Source organism: Podarcis filfolensis, assembly GCF_964270895.1.
Source record: "Podarcis filfolensis genome assembly, chromosome: 18".
Taxonomy (NCBI): Eukaryota; Metazoa; Chordata; class Lepidosauria; order Squamata; family Lacertidae; genus Podarcis; species Podarcis filfolensis.
This window is the reverse complement of record NC_139622.1, coordinates 1,177,655-1,197,021: the sequence shown is the minus strand read 5'-3', so window position 1 is coordinate 1,197,021 and position 19,367 is coordinate 1,177,655. Positions and strand designations below refer to the sequence as shown.

The following is a 19,367-nucleotide window of genomic DNA, read 5'->3' as shown; positions in this document are numbered from 1 at the left end:
GACGTAATTGAATCATCTCCAGCGCATTGCATTCCAGAGATAGATAAGAACACTGGAGTGACACAACTCCTTGTCTGCACAGGGCGTTTTCGGGTTCACAGTGGAGAAATTCTCCTCCTCCTCCGAAGAGGGTACTGGGAGTTATAGCTCGGTGAGGGGCGAACTACGATTCCCATGATTCTTTGGGGCGTGGGGGGTGTACTTTAAATGCATGCTGTATGTATACACCGGTCTTGCTAGCTAGGGATGATGGGAGTTGTAGTCCCAAAACAGCTGGAGACCCAAGTTTGTTAAGTTTGGGAAAGTGTATCAAAGTCCCGCTGAACACTTTCTTCAGACTGGACACACCTCGGACTGCAGTCTTGTGGTTTTTAAGGGTTATTATATTTTTTAGAAAACATCCCAGGGCAGCTCAGTAAAAAGGAGCTCAAGCTGTGAGTTATAAGAGACTTGCTACGTTGTCCAATGTTTGCGGAAGACCAGGCTGAATCTGAAAAACTGGCACACAAGGGCCCTGCAATGTTGTCCAGTGTAGTTGTCATAAGCGTGTTGCGAACCTACAGCTGGCCTAAGACTAGCAGCAAGCGCTACCAAGTGGGCATCTAATAATAATAATAATAATAATAATAATAATAATAATAATTTATTGTTTGTACACTTAAATCACTAAAATACTCTAAAATCACACATTAAAAACTTTCCTGAACAGGGCTGCCTTAAGATGTCTTCTGAATGTCAGGTAGTTATTTATCGCTTTGACATCTGATGGGAGGGTGTTCCACAGGGCAGGCGCCACTACCAAGAAGGCCCTCTGCCTGGTTCCCTGTAGCTTTGCTTCTCGCAATGAGGGAACCGCCAGAAGGCCCTCGGCGCTGGATCTCAGCGACCGGGCAGAACGATGGGGGTGGAGATGCTCCTTCAGGTATACTGGGCCGAGGCCGATTAGGGCTTTAAAGGTCAACACCATCACTTTGAATTGTGCTCGGAAACGTACCGGAAGCCAATGCAGGTCTCTCAGGACTGGTGTTATATGGTCTCGGCAGCCACTCCCAGTCACCAGTCTACCTGCCGCGTTCTGGATTAGTTGTAGTTTCCGGGTCACCTTCAAAGGTAGCCCCACGTAGAGCGCATTGCAGTAGTCCAAGCGGGAGATAACTAGAGCATGCACCACTCTGGCGAGACAGTCCGCGGGCAGGTAGGGTCTCAGCCTGCGTACCAGATGGAGCTGGTAAACAGCTGCCCTGGACACAGAATTGACCTGTGCCTCCATGGACAGCTGTGAGTCCAAAATGACTCCCAGGCTGCGCATCTGATCCTTCAGGGGCACAGTTACCCCATTCAGGACCAGGAAATCCTCCACACCTGCCCACCTCCGGTCCCCCCAAAACAGTACTTCTGTCAGGATTCAACCTCAATCTGCTAGCCGCCATCCATCCTACGACCGCCTCCAGACACTCACACCGGACCTTCACCGCCTTCACTGGTTCTGATTTGAAAGAGAGGTAGAGCTGGGTATCATCCGCATACTGATGAACACCCAGCCCAAACCTCCTGATTATCTCTCCCAGCGGCTTGATACGGAAGGAGGGGGGGGCATGCATCCCTTCACCCTTCCGCCAGTCACCAGAGGGTCCGAGGCGATGACCTCAAGGGCGCCCAGCCCTACACAGACCCCTCAGCCCCCACACCATTACACAAGCACCACACTCTACCCCAAGCCCCATAAATAAAGTGCCTTTCCCTTTCCTATACGGGCGAAATAAGCCCAAACTCTTAGGCCTCCTTCTCGCTCTATCTTTACTGTGGGTAGACCGTACAAAGTTATATCCCCATTCGTTTCAATGGCCGCATTCTATCCAATCAGAACCATGCATTCGCTTTGCAGAGCTAGCTCAGCGAGCTCTTGCACGCCTCATTTAACCTCTTGACAAGCTACTGATGGCTCCCGCTGGGAGAACAATAGAACTGAAACTTGTGAACTGTAAAAGTGTCAAATCTTGTAACAATGTATCCATTTTGTTTCCGACTTCAATTACCAATATAGAATGAACTGAAACAAACTAAAAATCCTTAAAAATTCGTATAAAATCAACCGTAACTCCAATTTCCTTGGTTTTGGTGTCGATCGACTCAGTCTCTTCAGGACTCCATGACACCTCCCCTGCCTCCATAATCCCTCAAGCGAGATGTCACGTACTCAGGAAGACCCTAATCCGGTCAAATCGCTCTGCCCGGCCTTTCCTCTGGGCAGTGCCAGGTGGCAGACTTTACATATTCGAACTATTGTCTTCTCATCACCGGTACTCAGGAAATGTTTATCTGCGCATATCTCCAGCTCTGCATATTCCCCCTCCCTCCTCTGTATGTTAATCCAGTGTAACCCAACCTCCCTTTAATGTATTCATGATGTCATCTGTGTAACCCAACCTCTCTTTAATGTATTCATGATGTCATCTGTGTAACCCAACCTTTCTTTAATGTATTCATGATGTAACTATGATGTATTTTGCACTGTATTATGGGACATGGAGGGAAGTTTCAAAAGCTCATGTCACCCCTTTCCCGCTGTTCAATCTCGCCTTGAACCTGTTGCGCAATAAACGTGGATCTTCTGCAGCTTGCTCCTGTCTCCGGCTGAGCTCATTTTTCCTCCGCAGGGACCCGCGGACTTAGTCCGACGAGCTGGGTGGCTGAGCAGCCTCGCACCCAGATTTTTACCGTAACAGGCTGCATGTAAATATTGAAAAGCATGGGGGAGAGGACGGAACCCTGAGGCAGCCCACAAGTGACAGCCCAGGGGTCTGAACACTCATCCCCCCCCCACCACTTTCTGAACATGGCCCAGGAGGAAGGAGCGGAACCACTGTTGCAAGGTGCAACAACCTTGCGAGGCAGTACGCAGCTACTCTTCTTCTTTGACGATCCCTCATAGCTGAGTAAGATTATCTTCCATAAACATGGTTTTAACGGGGGCGCTGCCTGCGGGGGCGGGGTGCCCAGCGCGGGGTGGGGGGGAGACAGTCGCCGTGGCATCCTGCCGGGATTGCGCTGCCGGGGGCGGTGCGCTCCCCCCCCCATCCACCAGTGCTTCCGGGCGGGAGTTGATCATGGTGAGGGTTTGCAAGGCGTGCCTTCCTCTTAACACGTTTCTCCCTTTCGTCCTGAGTTTAGTGTCTTCAAAGTCCATGACACCTTTGGTCAAGGCTGCTCTTCAATTGGAGCTCTCACAGGCCGATGTTTCTCAATCATCCATGCTTATACTGCATTATTTGCCTTGAGAGAGTCTTTAAACCTCTTTTGTTTACCACCAGCATTACGCTTTCCCTTTTAAGTTCAGAATAGTGTAGTTGCTTTGGAAGACGATCATCAGACATCCGCACAACATGATCAGTGCAACAAAGTTGATGTTGAAGAATCATTGCTTCAACACCGGTGATCTTTGCTTCTTCCAATACACTGGTATTAGTTTGCCTGACTTCCCAAGTGATGTGTACAATTTTTCAGAGACACTGTTGATGGAATCTTTTTCTTTTCCTTTCTTTTCTTTTTAAAATAATTTTAAAGAATTTTCAACATAACAAATTATCAAAACATATCGTCTTCATTTCCCCCCATTTTCCCCCTCCCCCTCCCCAAGAAGAACCCTTCCTCCTTCCCCCTCAAAGACTTCCCTCAGCTCCTCTCTCTGATTTTTCAACACGTTATTCTCTGCATATTGTAAAAATTGTAAAGATCCTTAAGTTATCTATTATGTTAATAATCAATAAATTTGTGTATGTTTCTTCAAAACCTGCCAAGGAGTCCAATTCATTTTGTTGTTTTTTTAAGTAGTTTGTAAAAAGTTCCCATTCTTCTTTAAAGTCACAGTTGTCCTTGTCTCACAGTTTTTATGCCAATTTCACCAATTCTGCATAATCCATCAATTTCTCTTGCCACTGTTCTTTTGTCGGGATTTCCTCGTTCTTCCATCCTTGTGCTATTAAGTTCATTATTTTCCTTGGCAGGTCTTTCCCTACAATCGCTAACAAAAATGCTTCTGGTTTTTTTCACAAATGTTAGTTTAAACATTTTCTTCAACTCATTATATATCATTTCCCAAATTTTTTAAATTTCTCTACATTCCCACCACATATGGTAAAAAGTCCCTTCTTTTTCTTTACACTTCCAGCATACGTTTGACCCGGTTTTGTACATTCTTGCAATCTGTACTGGTGTTATAGAGAGCCAGTGTGGTGTAGTGGTTGAGAGCGGTAGATTTGTAATCTGGTGAACCGGGTTCGTGTCTCCGCTCCTTCACATGCAGCTGCTAGGTGACTTCTTTGAAGTCTCTCAGCCCCACTCACCTCACAATGTTTGTTGTGGGGGAGGAAGGGAAAGGAGAATGTTAGCCGCTTTGAGACTCCTTTGCGTAGTGATAAAGCGGGATATCAAATCCACACTCTTCTTCCTCCTCCTCCTCCTCTTCTTCTTCTTCTTCTTCTATACCATCTCTACATGATTTTCATATAATTTTCTTTCAAAAGAGAATAGTCTGTAAAATTTAATTCTATTCTCCACAATTTTTCCCAATCTTCAAATTGTATGTTATGTCCTATATCTTGTGCCCATTTGATAATGACCTGCTTCACCTCCTCATCTTTTGTTTCCCATTCTAGCAGAATAATATATGCACCCTTCAGCAACTTCACTTTCCCTTCTATAACTTCCTTTTGAAATCTAGAAGTAGTATAATTAAATCCTTTCTTATTGTCTTCTTTGTATATCTCATGTAATTGCCTGTAATGTACCAACCAACTCTGAAAATGATCTTTTATTTCCTCATACTCTTTTAGCTTCCTTCTTGGTCCTTTAGTAAGTCACTGTATGTAAGCCACTTTCCTTTTTTACCAAGTGGCTTGAGCAGCAAAGCTTCAAGTGGTGAAAGCCACCAGGGTGTCTTCTGTTCTATCTTTATATCTCTCCCAAACCCTCATTAATGATTTCCTAATTATATGATAATAAAATCCTTTATATACTTTTCCTTTCCCATACCATAGATATGCATGCCATCAGAATCTATTGTCATGACCTTCCAAATCCAATGCTTCTTGATTTTCCAGTTTTATCCAGTCCCTAATCCATACCAAACATGCAGCCTCATAATACAATTTAAGGTTTGGGAGGGCAAAACTGCCTCTTTCTTTTATATCTGTAAGTAACTTATGCTTTATCCTTGGCCTTTTGCCCCCCCAGATAAACTTTGAAATTTCCTTCTGCAATCATCTTCCACCATTATTGGGAGCGATTGGAAAAGAAATAGCATTTTTTGCAAAACATTCATTTTTACTGCTGCTATTTTTCCTAGCAGGGAAAGGTTCATTCTGCTCCGTATTTCTAAATTTCTTTTTATCTCGAGCCACACTTTTTCACAATTGTCTTTGTAGATATTTATGTTTCTTGATGTCAACTATATCCCTAAATATTTGACCTTTTTATGAACTTCTATCTTGATACTTTGCTCCAACTCTTTTTTCTCTTCTTCCTTCAGATTTTTAACTAATAATTTAGTTTTCTTCCTATTTAATTTAAATCCTGCCACTTCCCCAAATTTCTGAATCTTTTCTATGACTAGGGAGAGAACTGTTGATGAAATCTTTCCAGGAGTTGGAGATGGCGTTTATAAGTGGTCCATGTTACTATGAAAGGCTTGGAGCGAAGCCTTAATTACTTGGGATCCATTTGCCCGCTTACCCAGGACGTAGAGGAGCCAAAAAAAGCACCAGGGATTCAGTTCCTTCGGAGAAAAAAGTTTATTGTGATCTGCGCAGAGGCAACCAGCGGAATTGCTTCCAAAGGCTGGCGGCCCCTAATACACGTAAGCAAGCAATATTTATACCCCTGCAGCACCTCCCGACCACCCCCCCACCAGTAACTCATCATATCATATTCCCCAATTTGCCCAATTTGGGTGTTGCTAAAACATTTCGCCAGTGCACACCTTTCGCTTATCAGCCAAGCCTGCAGATCTTGTTTGCTCCAGATGCATTCCTCCTCCTTCTCTCCGGGCGTTGCCTTCCAGCTGTTAATACACTCCCTGCCTACTCCCTTCAGGAGATGGAGCGGATTTCCAGCCAACCTTCCAATCACGAAACGCTCCCGGTTCAGTGAGCAGCAGCAAAGGACGCCTTCCTTAAATTGCGCCCCCCCCCCCCAAAAAAAATAAATCACTCGGCACGTTTGACCTTTCTTATCCAACAACGAAACGTTCTCTTTCCGTTTCGTAGGTCTATGCTCCCTTTCCAGCAACTGAGGGCGGAAAGCAGGCGAGTCGCTGCTATGGGAGAGCGGTGGATTGTGGGAGCGGGAGGTGGAGCCTGCGCAAAGACGGAGAAGCTGCTCCTGGCCCAAAGGGGATGCGGGAATCGAGTCTCTACAAGACGACTTCCGGCTCTCTATTGAAGGAAAGAGGCTTGCGGGCCCCTGAAGGCGCGGCCAGGGAGAGAAGCAGGGCCCCTTCAGCCTGCCACCTTCCTTAAAAAAGAAGAGGTTGCTTGTCCTCATGCTTCTCAAGGAAGGACGCGCGCATATTCCTGCATTGCAGCGGGTTGAACTGGATGACCCTCAGGGTCCCTTCCAATTCTATACGAGATTTTCTCCTTGTGGGTTTGCAATGGGGGAAATCTGCGCATGCAAAGCAGGCGACAACCCCCCGCCCTCTGAGTTCGACGTGGGCGGGGCCGCCTTCCTTGGCCCCGCCCCATCCCATAATCCCCCTGGCTCTCCGCTCCCCCCCCCCCCGCGCCTGCCTTTGCTCTGGAAACCTCCATGTGCTGAGCAGGAGCAGCAGGACTCGCAGCCGACCATAGCGGATGGCTCCTCCGACAGGTGATTTTGGGGGTGCAAAGCAGGCGCGCCGGGGCGCCAACTGCCCTTAGTCGGAGCTGCAGTAGAAAGGCCGGGAAGGGGGGTCTGGGACGGGGGGGGGTCAGAGCCAGGAAGGCTGGGGTTCCCCCCCCCATCTTCCCGTTTGGACTTGCCCGGGTGAATTTCAGCCTTACCTGCCACCAAGCTTCCTTCCTTCCACCTCGCTCTCTGTCTTTCCACAATTCGTGCCAAAAAACTTCACCGATTGGATATCTGTCTGCTATGCTTGAGGTGCGCAGGGCCTTCCCTTTCCCGTCAGGTCGCTCGTTGGCACCCCGTCCTGGGTTGGGTGGGGTTGGCTGGCACCATCCCTGCCGCCCTGGGAGCTGGCAGAGGAACAGAGGGAGGGGGGGAGCAGCCCAGGATCGGCAGGGGCTGGGAGGGGGGAGGGAGCGCTGGGCTTATGCTCGGCACCGCTGAGCCCTGGAGGGGCACCAGATGCCGAGCATGAGCAATGTCAGAACCGTGTAGCCCAGGTTCCTTTTCTCACAGGGTCAAGCAGATGCCCCCAAAGGGGAACTCAGCCAGCAGGATTTGAACACACGAGCGACTTTCCCCTTCCTCTTGTGGTTTCCAGCAACTGGGATTCAGAAGCAACTGGGGAGGCCAGAGCAGAGATATTGTGCCTAAGAGCCATTGACAGGGCATGAATTTGTCCAGTCCTCTTTTAAAGCAGTCTAGTTTGCTGGCTGCTGCTGCTTCCTTTGGCAGGGAGTTCCGCAGATCCCCGGCCACTGGCACTCAGAAGCATTGCTGCCTCCAACTGTGGAGGCACGGCAGAGCTATCCTGGCCTTGTCCTCTCCATGAATTTGTCTGACCCCGTTTCTAAGCTGTCTAGGCTGGTGGCTGCCTCCTGGGGCGGAGAGTTTGGCAGATTCCCAGCCACTGATATTCAGGATCCTACTAGCCTTGGCCCTTTATTTTCCCATTCTCTGCCCCCTTTTTTTTCAAAAAAAAATTTTTTTTGTTTTCCAAATTTATAATAAACACAAAAGAAAAACAATACAATAGACAAACAAACATATATCTTAACTGTCAAAATCCCAATTTAAATAACATTGTTAAGTGACTTCCTCAGATCCCCCCTGTGTTTCCATAATACTCATTTTAGCAGTTTTCCAATATCCACTTTTAAATAGAATTAACTTATTCCATTAATAGCTTTCTTTCTTTTCATAATGTTCTCAATCCATAATGTTATACAATCAATCTAATTTACTCCTAGGCCAATTTGGTACTTACAAGTAGTTCTACTTAAATTATGTTAGAATATCTAGCGAAATAGTCCTTAAATTTCTTCCATTCTTCTTGATGCTCCTCCTCCTTCTGATTGCGGATTCTTTCAGTTAGGTCAGCCAGCTCCAAAAAGTCCACCAACTTCATCTGCCATTCCTCCACTGTTGGCATTTCTTGTAGCTTCCAATTTTTGGCTAACAAAATTCTTGCTGCAGTTGTGGCATACAAGCCCCCTCTCTGCCCCTTCCCTACCCAGACAGCGCCATGGAGGCTGCAGCCCCCCTGTGCCCGGCCAGCCACCTCCGCTGGGACCTGACGGCCGCACAGATCCAGGACGCTACGGCCAAGCTGATCGAGAAGACCAAGCAGGTGTATGACACGGTGGGTGCCCTGGCGCAGGGCGACATCTCCTACGAGAACACGCTGGGCGCCCTGGCCGCCGTGGAGGTGGAGTACACGGGTAAGTCCAGAAGAAGGCGCATCATTTCCACACAATAGGAATCCTGGAAGCTGTAGTTAGCTGGGAGTGCTAGGAACTTCAGCACTGGGAGAAGCTGCGGTAACTGACTGGGATTCTTTGTGTGGATCTGCCTTATCCAATGCAATTCTTAAGGAGCCAAACCGATGCTAAGGATACAATAACCTTTCAAAAGTGTTTGTGGGAAGGGGTGGGGGGAAGGAAGATTCTTAATAATAATAATAATAATAATAATAATAATAATAATAGTTAAATTTGTATACTATTCATCTGTAGATCTCAGGGCAGTTAGGATATATAATTATGAATTGATTTGTGTGTTTTTGCTCTACTTTTTAGTATGTGTATTGTGTTTCTGTCTTGTATTTTTATGGTGCAAGCCTCCTGGAGGTAGAATCACAGGGGAATACTGTTGGAAGGGACCCTAGGGGTCATCCAGTCCAACCCCCTGCAATGGAGGAAACCTTTTGCCCAAGCTGGGGTTCGAACCCATGACCCTGAGCTGAAAAGTCTCTTGCTGTATCCTCCTTTTGCTCTATGGATGGAGGACGGGAGACAAGAATGAAATGAAATGCACTAGGTTCCAGGGGGCTGGAGCCGTGATACTAAAAGCCCCATTGTTAGTCAAAGTGAGCGTAGCTCTGGGGCACAGGGTGCTCTCTGCATGGGTGGGTAGGGGACCGAGAGGTTTGCCTGACAGCCACCTTTCCCTCTTCCCCTCCCAGTTCAGCGGAACATGCTAGACTTCCCGCAACATGTGTCTCCCTGCAAGGAGGTTCGTGCGGCCAGCACTGAGGCTGACAAGAAGCTCTCCGAGTTTGACGTGGAGATGAGCATGCGGCGGGACGTTTACCAGCGCATCATCTGGCTGCAGGTCAGGATGCAGGCTGCGCCCCAAAGTGGGGCGGGGAGGGGGTGGGACCGCTGCTAGAGCTCCCCCAGGTGCCAGGCGCTTGCCCAATTGCAACCATGGAGAGTTCTCTGGGCACCAGTTTGGCGACTGACATCTCCCTCTGGCTGGCCTCTCCAGGTTTCTTTTTTTATTTTTTTATTGAATGTTACAGTTTTTTCATCATCAGAATCATTATTTCAAAAACAAAATACATTACAAATCCTCAAACACCCCCCCCCCCCGCCCCCTGACTTCCCTCAACTTCCTTTTCTGGTTTTTTGGCATATTATATCTCCCTGCTTATTGGTTATTATTTAAAAATTTTAAAGTAATTATTATTCTCTTATCATTTTAACATCCTATTTCTATTTCACATTTCTTATGCTGATTGCAAGTGTTTAATCAAACCTTGCAAGTGATTCCATTTCTTTACTGTAAAGTTTATTCTGTAAAGTTTATATAAATGGTTTCCAGTCTTTCTTAAAATCTCTATTGTCTTTGTGTTTCCATTAGTTTTGCCATTTCAGCGTATTCCGTCAGTTTCCATTCTTCTTTAGCTGGTATTTCAGCACTTTTCGTTCTTTGTCAGGCTTCCTCAATCTCAGCCCTCCAGATGTTTTTGGCTTACAACTCCCATGATCCCTAGCTAGCGGGACCAGTGGTCAGGGATGATGGGAATTGTAGTCTCAAAAACATATGGAGGGCTGAGGTTGAGGAAGCCTGATCTTTGTGCTAGCAACATCCTAGCCGTAGTTGTAGCATACATGAAAAGTTTTTTCTTCTCTTTCAGCAAATCTTGACCTGAAATGCCTAACAAAAAGGCTTCTGGGTTTTTCACAAAAGTTAGCGTAAATATTTTCTTCAATTCATTATAAATCATTTCCCAATATTTTTAAATTAGTTTACAATTCAACCACATATGAAAGAACGTACCCTCTTTTTCTCCACATTTCCAACACTTATTGGGGGAAATAATTAATTGCCTAGCCCTTGCAGTTATTGATCTCTAATATAACTGCAAGTCCTAGGCAATTATTTCCATGCAACTTTACACACATCTAACTTTCTAAGTAAAACTAAATTGTATTAATTTAACCAACTCATTTTTGTGCTGTCAGGCCTCACAGATGCCTGTTTTGGTATTCAGGCATCTGTATCCTAGAATCCTAGAAGGGACCCCCAGGGGTCATCCAGCCCAGCCCCTCACAATGCAGGAATCTCAGCCAAAGCATCCCTGACAGAAGCCACCCAAGCTCTGCTTAGAAACCTCCAAGGAAGGAGAGTCCACCTTGAGTCCACCACTCAATCAATTTTTATTAAACTGATTTATATTTGGTCATTAGCCTAAAGTATCGGAGTTGCACAAGTCAGCATCTTGAGTTTTTCAGCTTTCCAAAAATGAGGGGTGCTAAAAAATTGTAACATGAATTGGGAAATTGAAAGATATTTTTATTTTCCCTTTTCAGAAGGTAAAATGGAAATTCTTTGGTTTCCCGAAAGATGTTTTGGTGCTTCTTCATCTAACCTAGAGTTGCCTAGCTAAATGTTGTCCAATACATAGAAATCGTTAAAAATGACAGCTGAGTCTGGCAGTTATATGGTAGATTATTAAAATTATGTATTATTAGAATTACTTGGTTTTACCTGACATTTTTAGAAGGCAAAGAGGATACTTGGTTTTGCTTAGGAAGTAAAATTTCTCTAAAAATGATTGCTGTATATTTGCAGTTATTATGTATGTTTGTTGTTTTGTGTTCCATGATCTTTTCAGATGGTAAAATGGATGTTCTTTGGTTTTCCAGAAGCAGTTTTGGTGTTTCTTGGTCAACCACAAAAATACAAGCAGATTTGCTCACACCCAAAACCCTGTTTTTTAAAGACCCCTCCCTGAAGAAATTTGCAAAAATTAAGTTTAAATCAGCTTTTCATATGGAAGCATGAGGACTAGAGTCTTGCTTTATTGTTAGGCTTCAGGCTGCAGCTCCGTTTACAGAAATTAAGCTTGGCCCTACCATGAGCTTTAAAATCTGCAGGTGCGTCAGGTGAGCTGGGTACAGGTGTTGCTCTCAGCCCTCGGGGCAGAGCTGGTGTGTGGCAGCAGAGCAGAGCGTGGAATCCAGTTTGCAAAGCAGCTCTCCTCTGAAGATCCATCTTCGCCCTTTGGCTGGGTAGGCTCAGAGCTCCTGACCATCTTTTCTCAACCTTATGGAGATGAAATAATAATATTAATAATAATAGCTGTTATTGTTGTAAGTCCTGGCCTATTTTCTGAACTGCTTTAAGTGGTTTAGAGATGAAATAATAACAACAACAATAATTATTATTAGTAATACAGTGGTACCTTGGTTCTCAAACTTAATCCATTCCAGAAGTCCGTTCCAAAACCAAAATGTTCCAAAACCAAGGCATGCTTTCCCATAGAAATTAATGCAAAACAAATTAATCCCTTAAAAACAACCCCTAAAACAGTAATTTAACATGAAGTTTACTATCTAACGAGATCATTGATCCATAAAATGAAAGCAATAATCAATGTACTGTACTATAAAATAAATAAGACAGTATTGTAGATGATAAAAATGAAAATTATTTTTTTTCTTACCTGCACTGATGACAGTCATTGTTTGGATGGGAGGCTTTTATCCATTTCTGCAGAGACACAATCGATCAGGAGCTGAACTGGGTTCCGCACAGTCACCAAAACAAATGAACCGAAAAAGCCTCAAAAACAAAAATGCAAAATAAATACCAAAAACAAAAGTGCCAAACTTAATCGATTCGGGAAATCCGTTTGACTTCTGAAATGTCTTAATCCAAACTTTTTTTTTTTTTTAATAATTTTTATTAACTGGCCAATCACATCAAATTAAATCACATCACGTAAATTCCAAATTACAAAGCCAAATTTTTAAATTTTGTTGGGGGAACCCATACTTCAAGATCCAAAGGGGGATTCAGATCATCTTCTTATTACTGCGTTAATGTCCAAATCAGTCCCAATCAGTCCAAAGAAAATTCATAATTCTATTCAGTCTTATCTTGGTGTTTCCACATCATATCTTGTTCATATAATTTCTATTTTTCCTTTACGATCTCTTCTGTTAGTCTCTTAAGCCGATAAGCAAAATAATAATCCTGTGTGGATTTCCCGTTCCTCCACTAAGTCCAGATGGTTTCCATGTATCTCCTTCGTAGATAACATCGCTCTTCCCATCATAAATTTGGCATTTGTCGCTCTTAAGTCCCACCGAGACGTATGTAAACAACTCTATTTCTCTCTTTCTCCTCCCAGACCCAAGAGCTCCAACAATGCCTCCCAAAATGGCGACGGCATTTTTAACTGCGTCATTCCAAAACTCTTAGCTTTCCAGCTTCATCTTGAAACATTGCTTTGGTTCGAAAGTTTATCTCCACACAGCCTTAAATCCACAGCTTAAGTCCTTAGTTCCTGACTCATTTGGGGAGGGGATTCTTGTTAAATCACATAATGAAAGGCAGGTTTCCCCCCCCCTCAAGTCATACCATATCTTGACGTATCTTCTCATATTTTATTCTTGTCTTGTTATCAGAGATCTCTTCTGTCAGCAGTCTTTACTCCCCTTTTTCCTTGAAGCATGTGCAATTTATCTCGTCCAAATTGTTTCTTTTGAAGATGCTTGCAACTAGCAGCGCGAATCAGGGACGGCGTTCAGGAGTGCCGAAATCCCACAGGAGGGCTTTGTGCCTAGTGCCCCCACCCCCACAAATTCGGGGGTGGTATAGGGCACAGCAGGCAAGGGCCGTCCCCCCCACCATTCTGGGGGGGTTAAGGAGGCTAATTACCCCCATCATAGCCTCCAAATTACCTCGTGTGGGTCGGAGAGATGTTATTGTGAGCCATCTTCCGATGCGCCACCTAGTGGCCCCCCCGTCTTAATCCAAACTTAATCCATTTGGGAAACCAAGGCACGGCTTCTGATTGGCACAGGAGCCCCAGAAACAATAGCCGACAGTTGTATCGGATGTTCAGCTTCCGAAAAACGTTCGAAAATCAGAACACTTCCGGGTTTTTGGAGTTTGAGAACCAAGGTACCACTGTAATTATTTGATTTGTTGCTTCCTTGTAGGAGAAGCTGGAGAATACCTCCCTGAAGCCGGAAGCGAAGCGATACCTTGAGCGCCTGATCAAGCTGGGCCGGCGGAGTGGTCTCCATCTCCCCGAGGAGACGCAGGAGGTGGGAGACATTTTCCCAGGCCCTGAGGGTCACCTGGCCTCCCAGGGGCACAGCTGGACTCAAGAGGCAAATCCGTCGCTCCTCTTGGGGAGGCTTGGAAGCGAAGGGAATGGAGCTGGCCAAACGCTGTGATTCCTGCCTTGCAGTGGGTTGGACTGGATGACCCTTGGGGTCCCTTCCAGCCCCCCCATTCTCTCATCCCAGCAGGGCTGGAGGGACGCCCCTGCCAGGTCGAAAGAGGCCTGGGAGGATGATGCGCAGCCTGAGACGAGGGACCCCTTCTTCCTCTCGTGGATTCACGGAGGCCTTTTAGCGAGTAAACGGCCCTGCGTGGATCGTGGGAATACGTGGGATCGGGAACCAGGGGTGAGGGCGGGGGGGGGGGGGAGTTGTTGGGGGAGAAGCCAACTCGGCTCGGGGCCTTTTGCTGCCTCCAACCCCATTTCCCCCTTTCGACCAGAAAATCAAAGAGATAAAAAAAAGGCTGAGCGTCCTCTGCATCGACTTCAACAAGAACCTCAATGAGGACACGACCGTCCTGCCCTTCTCCCGGGAAGAGCTGGGTAAGGGCGGGGCAACGGGTGTCCCTCGGGTGCCATTGGGGGCAAAGCGGGTTGGACTAGATGACCCTTGGGGTTCCCTTCCAACTCTACCTTTCCATGATTCTTCATATCTGGGATAGCTCATTCGGTAGAGCAGGAGACTCTTAATCTTGGGGTTGTGGGTTCAAAACCCACCTTAGGCAAGATTCCTGCCTTGCAGGGGGTTGGGCTGGATGACCCTCAGGGGTCCCTTCCAACTCTCAGCCAAGCCCAATAATTTTCTCAAACGTTCCTCCCAGGTATGCATAGAAATAATTTAAAATACTTGTTGTTAGATTACAGATTAATTTTATTTTGCTTAGAAAGGGTAAATGATTGCCAAGTACTCGCCATTATATTACAGTTTCATTTTGTCATTTATTATTATTATTCCTGACCTTTTCAGAGGATACAATCTCCAGAAGCAGATTAAGTGTATAAAAGCATCAGTGCATAGCATAATAATGAAATAATCCCAGTAACCCAATAATGGACGCCAGGCGCCATGAAGCCTGCAATCCTCGCATGAAACTTGTACAGTTAAAGCGCCTAGTCCTCTGTGAGGCTCACCCCCTGGGCCCCTTTGCCCGCCACCCATGGGTGCCCTTGTCCTTCCTTGCAGGGGGTCTTCCTGAGGACTTCCTGAGTTCCCTGGAGAAGACTGAGGAGGGGGACCTGAAGGTGACCCTGAAGTACCCGCACTATTTCCCCCTGATGAAGAAGTGCCACGTTCCAGAGACGCGGAGGCTGGTGGAGAAGCAGTTCAACTCCCGCTGCAAGGAGGTAGAAGGCAGCACAAACCAAACAAATAAACGCCTTTTCTGCTTTCTGCTCGGAGAACGGCTCCCTTTCTCCCTGCATATCTCTGCTGTCACATGAAAACTCAGCAGGGACTCGTTTCAGCAAACTTGCAATTCAAATTTTGTCCCTCGCTCATTAAAAGCCGCCTGAGTTGGTGTCCTGTGGCAGTGAGTTCCACAGATGGACCCTGTGCCGTTTCGCCAGGCCTGACCCTCCTGGCGTTCCGCTTCCTTGCATGTCACAAGTTCGAGTTTACGATACAGGGAGGAAAACCTCCCTGCACGATTCCATTTTCTTTGTTGAGGGTTTTGCTGCAGCCTCGTGTTTCCTTGCATTTCTCAGAATGTCTGTTTCTCCATGTAGTTGATGATAAAGGCCTTTTCTGAAAGGGGGGGAATAAAAGGGGCTCCTTTGCGGTCTCCCCCACTGGCTGCCTCACCGCCTCCCCCCTCCCTCCGGTTGCCACAGGAGAACTGCCTGATCCTGAAGGAACTGGTGGATCTGCGGGCGAAGAAGGCGGCTCTGCTGGGATTTGAGACGCACGCCGACTTCGTCCTGGAGATGAACATGGCCAAGGACTGCCAGACGGTGGCCTCTTTCCTGGGTAAGGCGTTTCTGCAGATGGCGAGCACATGGCTTCAGCCCCAAAGAAAGTGGGACGGTTGAAGGGTCTCCTAGGACTGCAGAGGTGGAAGGGACCCCAGGGGGTCATCTATCCCAACCCCCTGCAAGGCAGGAATCTCCGCTAAAGAATCTGTTAAAAACCTCCAAGGAAGGAGAGGCCTTCCAATAGGGGCAAGGCAGTCTCTCCATTGTTTGTGTTTCTTATTTGCGTGTTTAGAAAACCTTTGACTAAAATTCTTTATTAACAATAGTTATTTTTGAAAGCCAGAGGAGGTTCACAGACCCCTCCCCTGCTTTTCTGCTCCGAAGAGCAGGACCCGAACCAACGGATTCAGAAGGTGGTGGACTCTGCTTTGGAGGATTTTAAGCAGCTGTCCATCAGGGATTCTTTTGCTGAGATTCTTGCCTCGCAGGGGGTGGGTCTAGATGCCCCCAGGGGGTCCCCCAACCTTCCATTCTGTGGTTCTTCGGCCGAGCTTCCTGCCCAGCACAGGGTTGGTCTGGATGACCCCCGGGGGACCCTGCAACCCTCCTGCACTCTTCTCCCCCCACCCCCCAGATGAGCTGGCAGCCAAGCTGCGCGTGCTGGGCGAGCAGGAGCGGGCCCTGATGCTGTCCCTGAAGCGCCAGGAGTGCGAGCAGCGCGGCCTGCCCTTTGATGGGTGCCTCCATGCCTGGGACCTGCGCTTCTACATGAACCGGGTTCAGGAGACGCTTTACCAGGTGGACCAGAACCTGCTCAAGGAGTTCTTCCCCATGGAGGTGGTGACGGCCGGCCTGCTGGGTATCTACCAGGAGTTGTTGGGGCTCACCTTCCGCCTGGAGGAGGGGGCCCCCGCCTGGCACCCCGACGTCCAGCTCTACGTTGTGCAGGACGCCCACTCCGGCCAGGCCGTCGGGAAGTTCTACCTGGACCTCTACCCAAGGTGAGTCCCGGGGGGCGGAGGGTCAAAGAGCGTCCAGAAGGTCCCAGGTCCAGGGCTTCTAGTCTTCATGGGCCAGCAGCCTATAGAGCCAAAGAAGCTGGGTAGACTGCCTCTGCAGCTGGAGGCTCCATAGTAAGAACCCAGGGGCTGGATCAGCCCAGCAGCCCAACATCCTGATCTCACAGCAGCAAAATGCCCCATAGAACCGAGGAATCCAGAGTTGCTGTCTCTGGAGCTGGAGGCTCCGGAATAGAGCTTTGCTGCTGGACCAGACCCAAAGGGGGCCCAGCCGGCCTGGCCTCCTGTCCTCATAGTGGCCAGGTGCCCCCAAAGACCCAGGATTCCAGATCGACTGCCTCTGAAGCTGGAGGCTCCATCAAGGCATCCAAAGACTCCCGCCACTGGATCAGGCCCAGAGCACCCTGGTCCCAAAGTAGCCGACCAGATGCCCTCCAAGGGAAGAATTTTGGTTGCTCTGTTAATAGCTAAACAGCAATTGTTTCATCAATGATTTGTAATTGCTTCACTGATGATTTGTTACTTATTTTCTAAGACTTGTGCTGCATTTAGGATGTTATTTTACACGTTCACCAGTTAATGGTTGTAAAAGGTTAGGGATTCATCAGGATGGGAATTGGCAAAGAAATAAAATCTAGCAATCAGTCCAGAAGCCCCCAAGGGGTCCTGAGCACACCAGCCTTGCCCCCAGCTGCTGTCCCCGCCTTCTGGTTCCCCAGGGCAGAGAGGTTCTGCCATCCCAGGAGGCCTCTCAAGGAAGAGCCTGGCTGCCGCCTCGGGCCAAAGTCCAGCCCTGCTTCCTGTCCTGGCTGGAGTCCAGATAGACTGTCCTTGGCCCCGGAGGCTCCAGCCCCCAGAGAGTATCAGAAGCACAGCATGGGAAGGGACCCCCAGCCCAGCCAGCTGCTCTGCCACAGGCTCTCCTTTGTCCCCGGAGCAGGGAGGGGAAGTATGGCCACGCAGCCTGCTTTGGTCTGCAGCCCGGCTGCCTTCTCCCCGACGGCAGCCGCCAGATCTCTGTGGCAGCCATGGTAGCCAACTTCACGAAGCCCACGCAGGATGCGCCTTCGTTGCTGCAGCACGACGAGGTGGAGACCTACTTCCACGAGTTTGGGCACGTCATGCACCAGCTCTGCTCGCAGGTGAGAGGCCGACCCGGGAGCCCTTGGCCTCGGTCTTCTGGGCTGGAAAATGGGTCCGAGGTCAAGTTGCTGAATTTTCCAACCTTTGAAAATGAGGGGTGCTAGAAAGCGGTGAAGCAACCTGGGATTGGAAAGGTATTTGGGCTAAATTAGTGTGATTTGGTGTTGCCTGTTGGGTAAAACGTGTGAAACAGTGTGTAGGAATCATTAAAAATGATTGCCAAGTATTGAATGGCAGAGTTGGAAGGTACACCACAAGGTCATCTAGTCCAACCCCATGCAGGTACACAAGTATCCATGGCAGGTGGCCCCCCCACAGCAGCGTCACATAGTGGTTAGAGTGTCGGACTAGGTTCTGGAAGTGACCAGAGCTCAAATCCCCCGCACTCAGCCTTGAAGCCCACTGTGTGACCTCTCAGCCTAGCCTGCCTCACGTGGTTGTAGGGATGAAAACAGGACAAAGACTTGGGAGAGACCAGGGTTCGAATTCCCCCACCTTGGTCATGAAGCTTAATGACTAACCTTGGAGTTAGTCAGAGCCTCTCTCTCGGCCCCAACCTGCCTCACAGTGTTGTGGTGTCGATTAAATGAGGCCTGAGTGGGTTCAAATCCTTCCTACTTAGCCAGGAAGCTCACTGGGTAACTTTGAGGACAGTCCTGCAGCCCTTTGCTCAGCCCCTTCCTCTCTGCCCCGGACAGGCGGACTTTGCCATGTTCAGTGGGACCCACGTGGAGAGGGACTTCGTAGAGGCTCCGTCGCAGATGCTGGAGAACTGGGTGTGGGAGAAGGAGCCCCTGCAGCGGATGTCCACGCACTACAAGAATGGCGTGCCCATCCCAGACCAGCTGCTGGAGAAGCTCATCAAGTCCCGACAGGCCAACACAGGTAGGCAGTGTCCCCAGGTGGCTGCACGGGAAGGGCGGGAAGGAGCAATAACACCTGCAAAAGCATGCCAGGAATCGTAGCATTGGAGGGGGCCCAGGGGGTCATCCATCCAACCCCCCTGCAAGGCAGGAATATTTCGCCCAACGCAAGATTCAAACCCACAACCCTGAGATTAAGAGCCTCAGGTTCTACTGACTGAGCTCTCCCAGATCAAAAGCTTATCAATAAAAAGTAACTTGCTGGGAAAGAATCTTGGATGCTGAACTATCCAGTAGCTTTCTTTCTCCATTTAAAACATTTGTATGTGTGTACTAATTCAAATTAAATCCTTTTGATGCATAATAGCAGCACCATACAGATAAGCAAGGAAATATCCCCTTTAACCCAGAAGCCGGTGTTTAGGCAATACATGCAAGACTGCTTAGTTTATTTTGTTTCATTCATTCATTCATTTAATAGTTAATCAGCTTCCGCATCCCAGACTCCTCTTCATAAAGAAGGCGACACACAGTTTCTGGGAACCAGGAAATTCCTAACCCAAAGCGAGTCCTCTAGCATTTGTTCTTAGCTTTTTGAACCTTCCTCTGGTTTAATTCAGTTTTTGGCTTTCCCCCCAGAACTGGATGGGCCAAAAGGCTCCCTGGCCATTTGGGGCAGGGGATGGG

General features: G+C 47.8%; 1 protein-coding gene across 2 annotated transcripts in view; it reads left to right on the top strand.

Moving 5' to 3' along the window:
• The first annotated feature begins 6,408 nt into the window (after window positions 1-6,408).
• THOP1 (thimet oligopeptidase 1) overlaps window positions 6,409-19,367 on the top strand; it is a 16,238-nt gene continuing 3,279 nt past the window's right edge. The window contains exons 1-10 of one of the 2 annotated variants that reach the window (XM_083594645.1): window positions 6,409-6,864; window positions 8,397-8,600; window positions 9,344-9,492; window positions 13,617-13,724; window positions 14,185-14,287; window positions 14,928-15,088; window positions 15,575-15,710; window positions 16,290-16,656; window positions 17,615-17,816; window positions 18,516-18,719. In XM_083594645.1, coding sequence (XP_083450771.1) covers window positions 6,849-6,864; window positions 8,397-8,600; window positions 9,344-9,492; window positions 13,617-13,724; window positions 14,185-14,287; window positions 14,928-15,088; window positions 15,575-15,710; window positions 16,290-16,656; window positions 17,615-17,816; window positions 18,516-18,719 — 1,650 coding nt within the window. In that variant the 5' untranslated portion in view covers window positions 6,409-6,848. Of the gene's footprint in view, window positions 6,865-7,019; window positions 7,135-8,396; window positions 8,601-9,343; window positions 9,493-13,616; window positions 13,725-14,184; window positions 14,288-14,927; window positions 15,089-15,574; window positions 15,711-16,289; window positions 16,657-17,614; window positions 17,817-18,515; window positions 18,908-19,367 lie in introns of those variants that run through there. The other variant, XM_083594644.1, reaches the window with a different exon arrangement.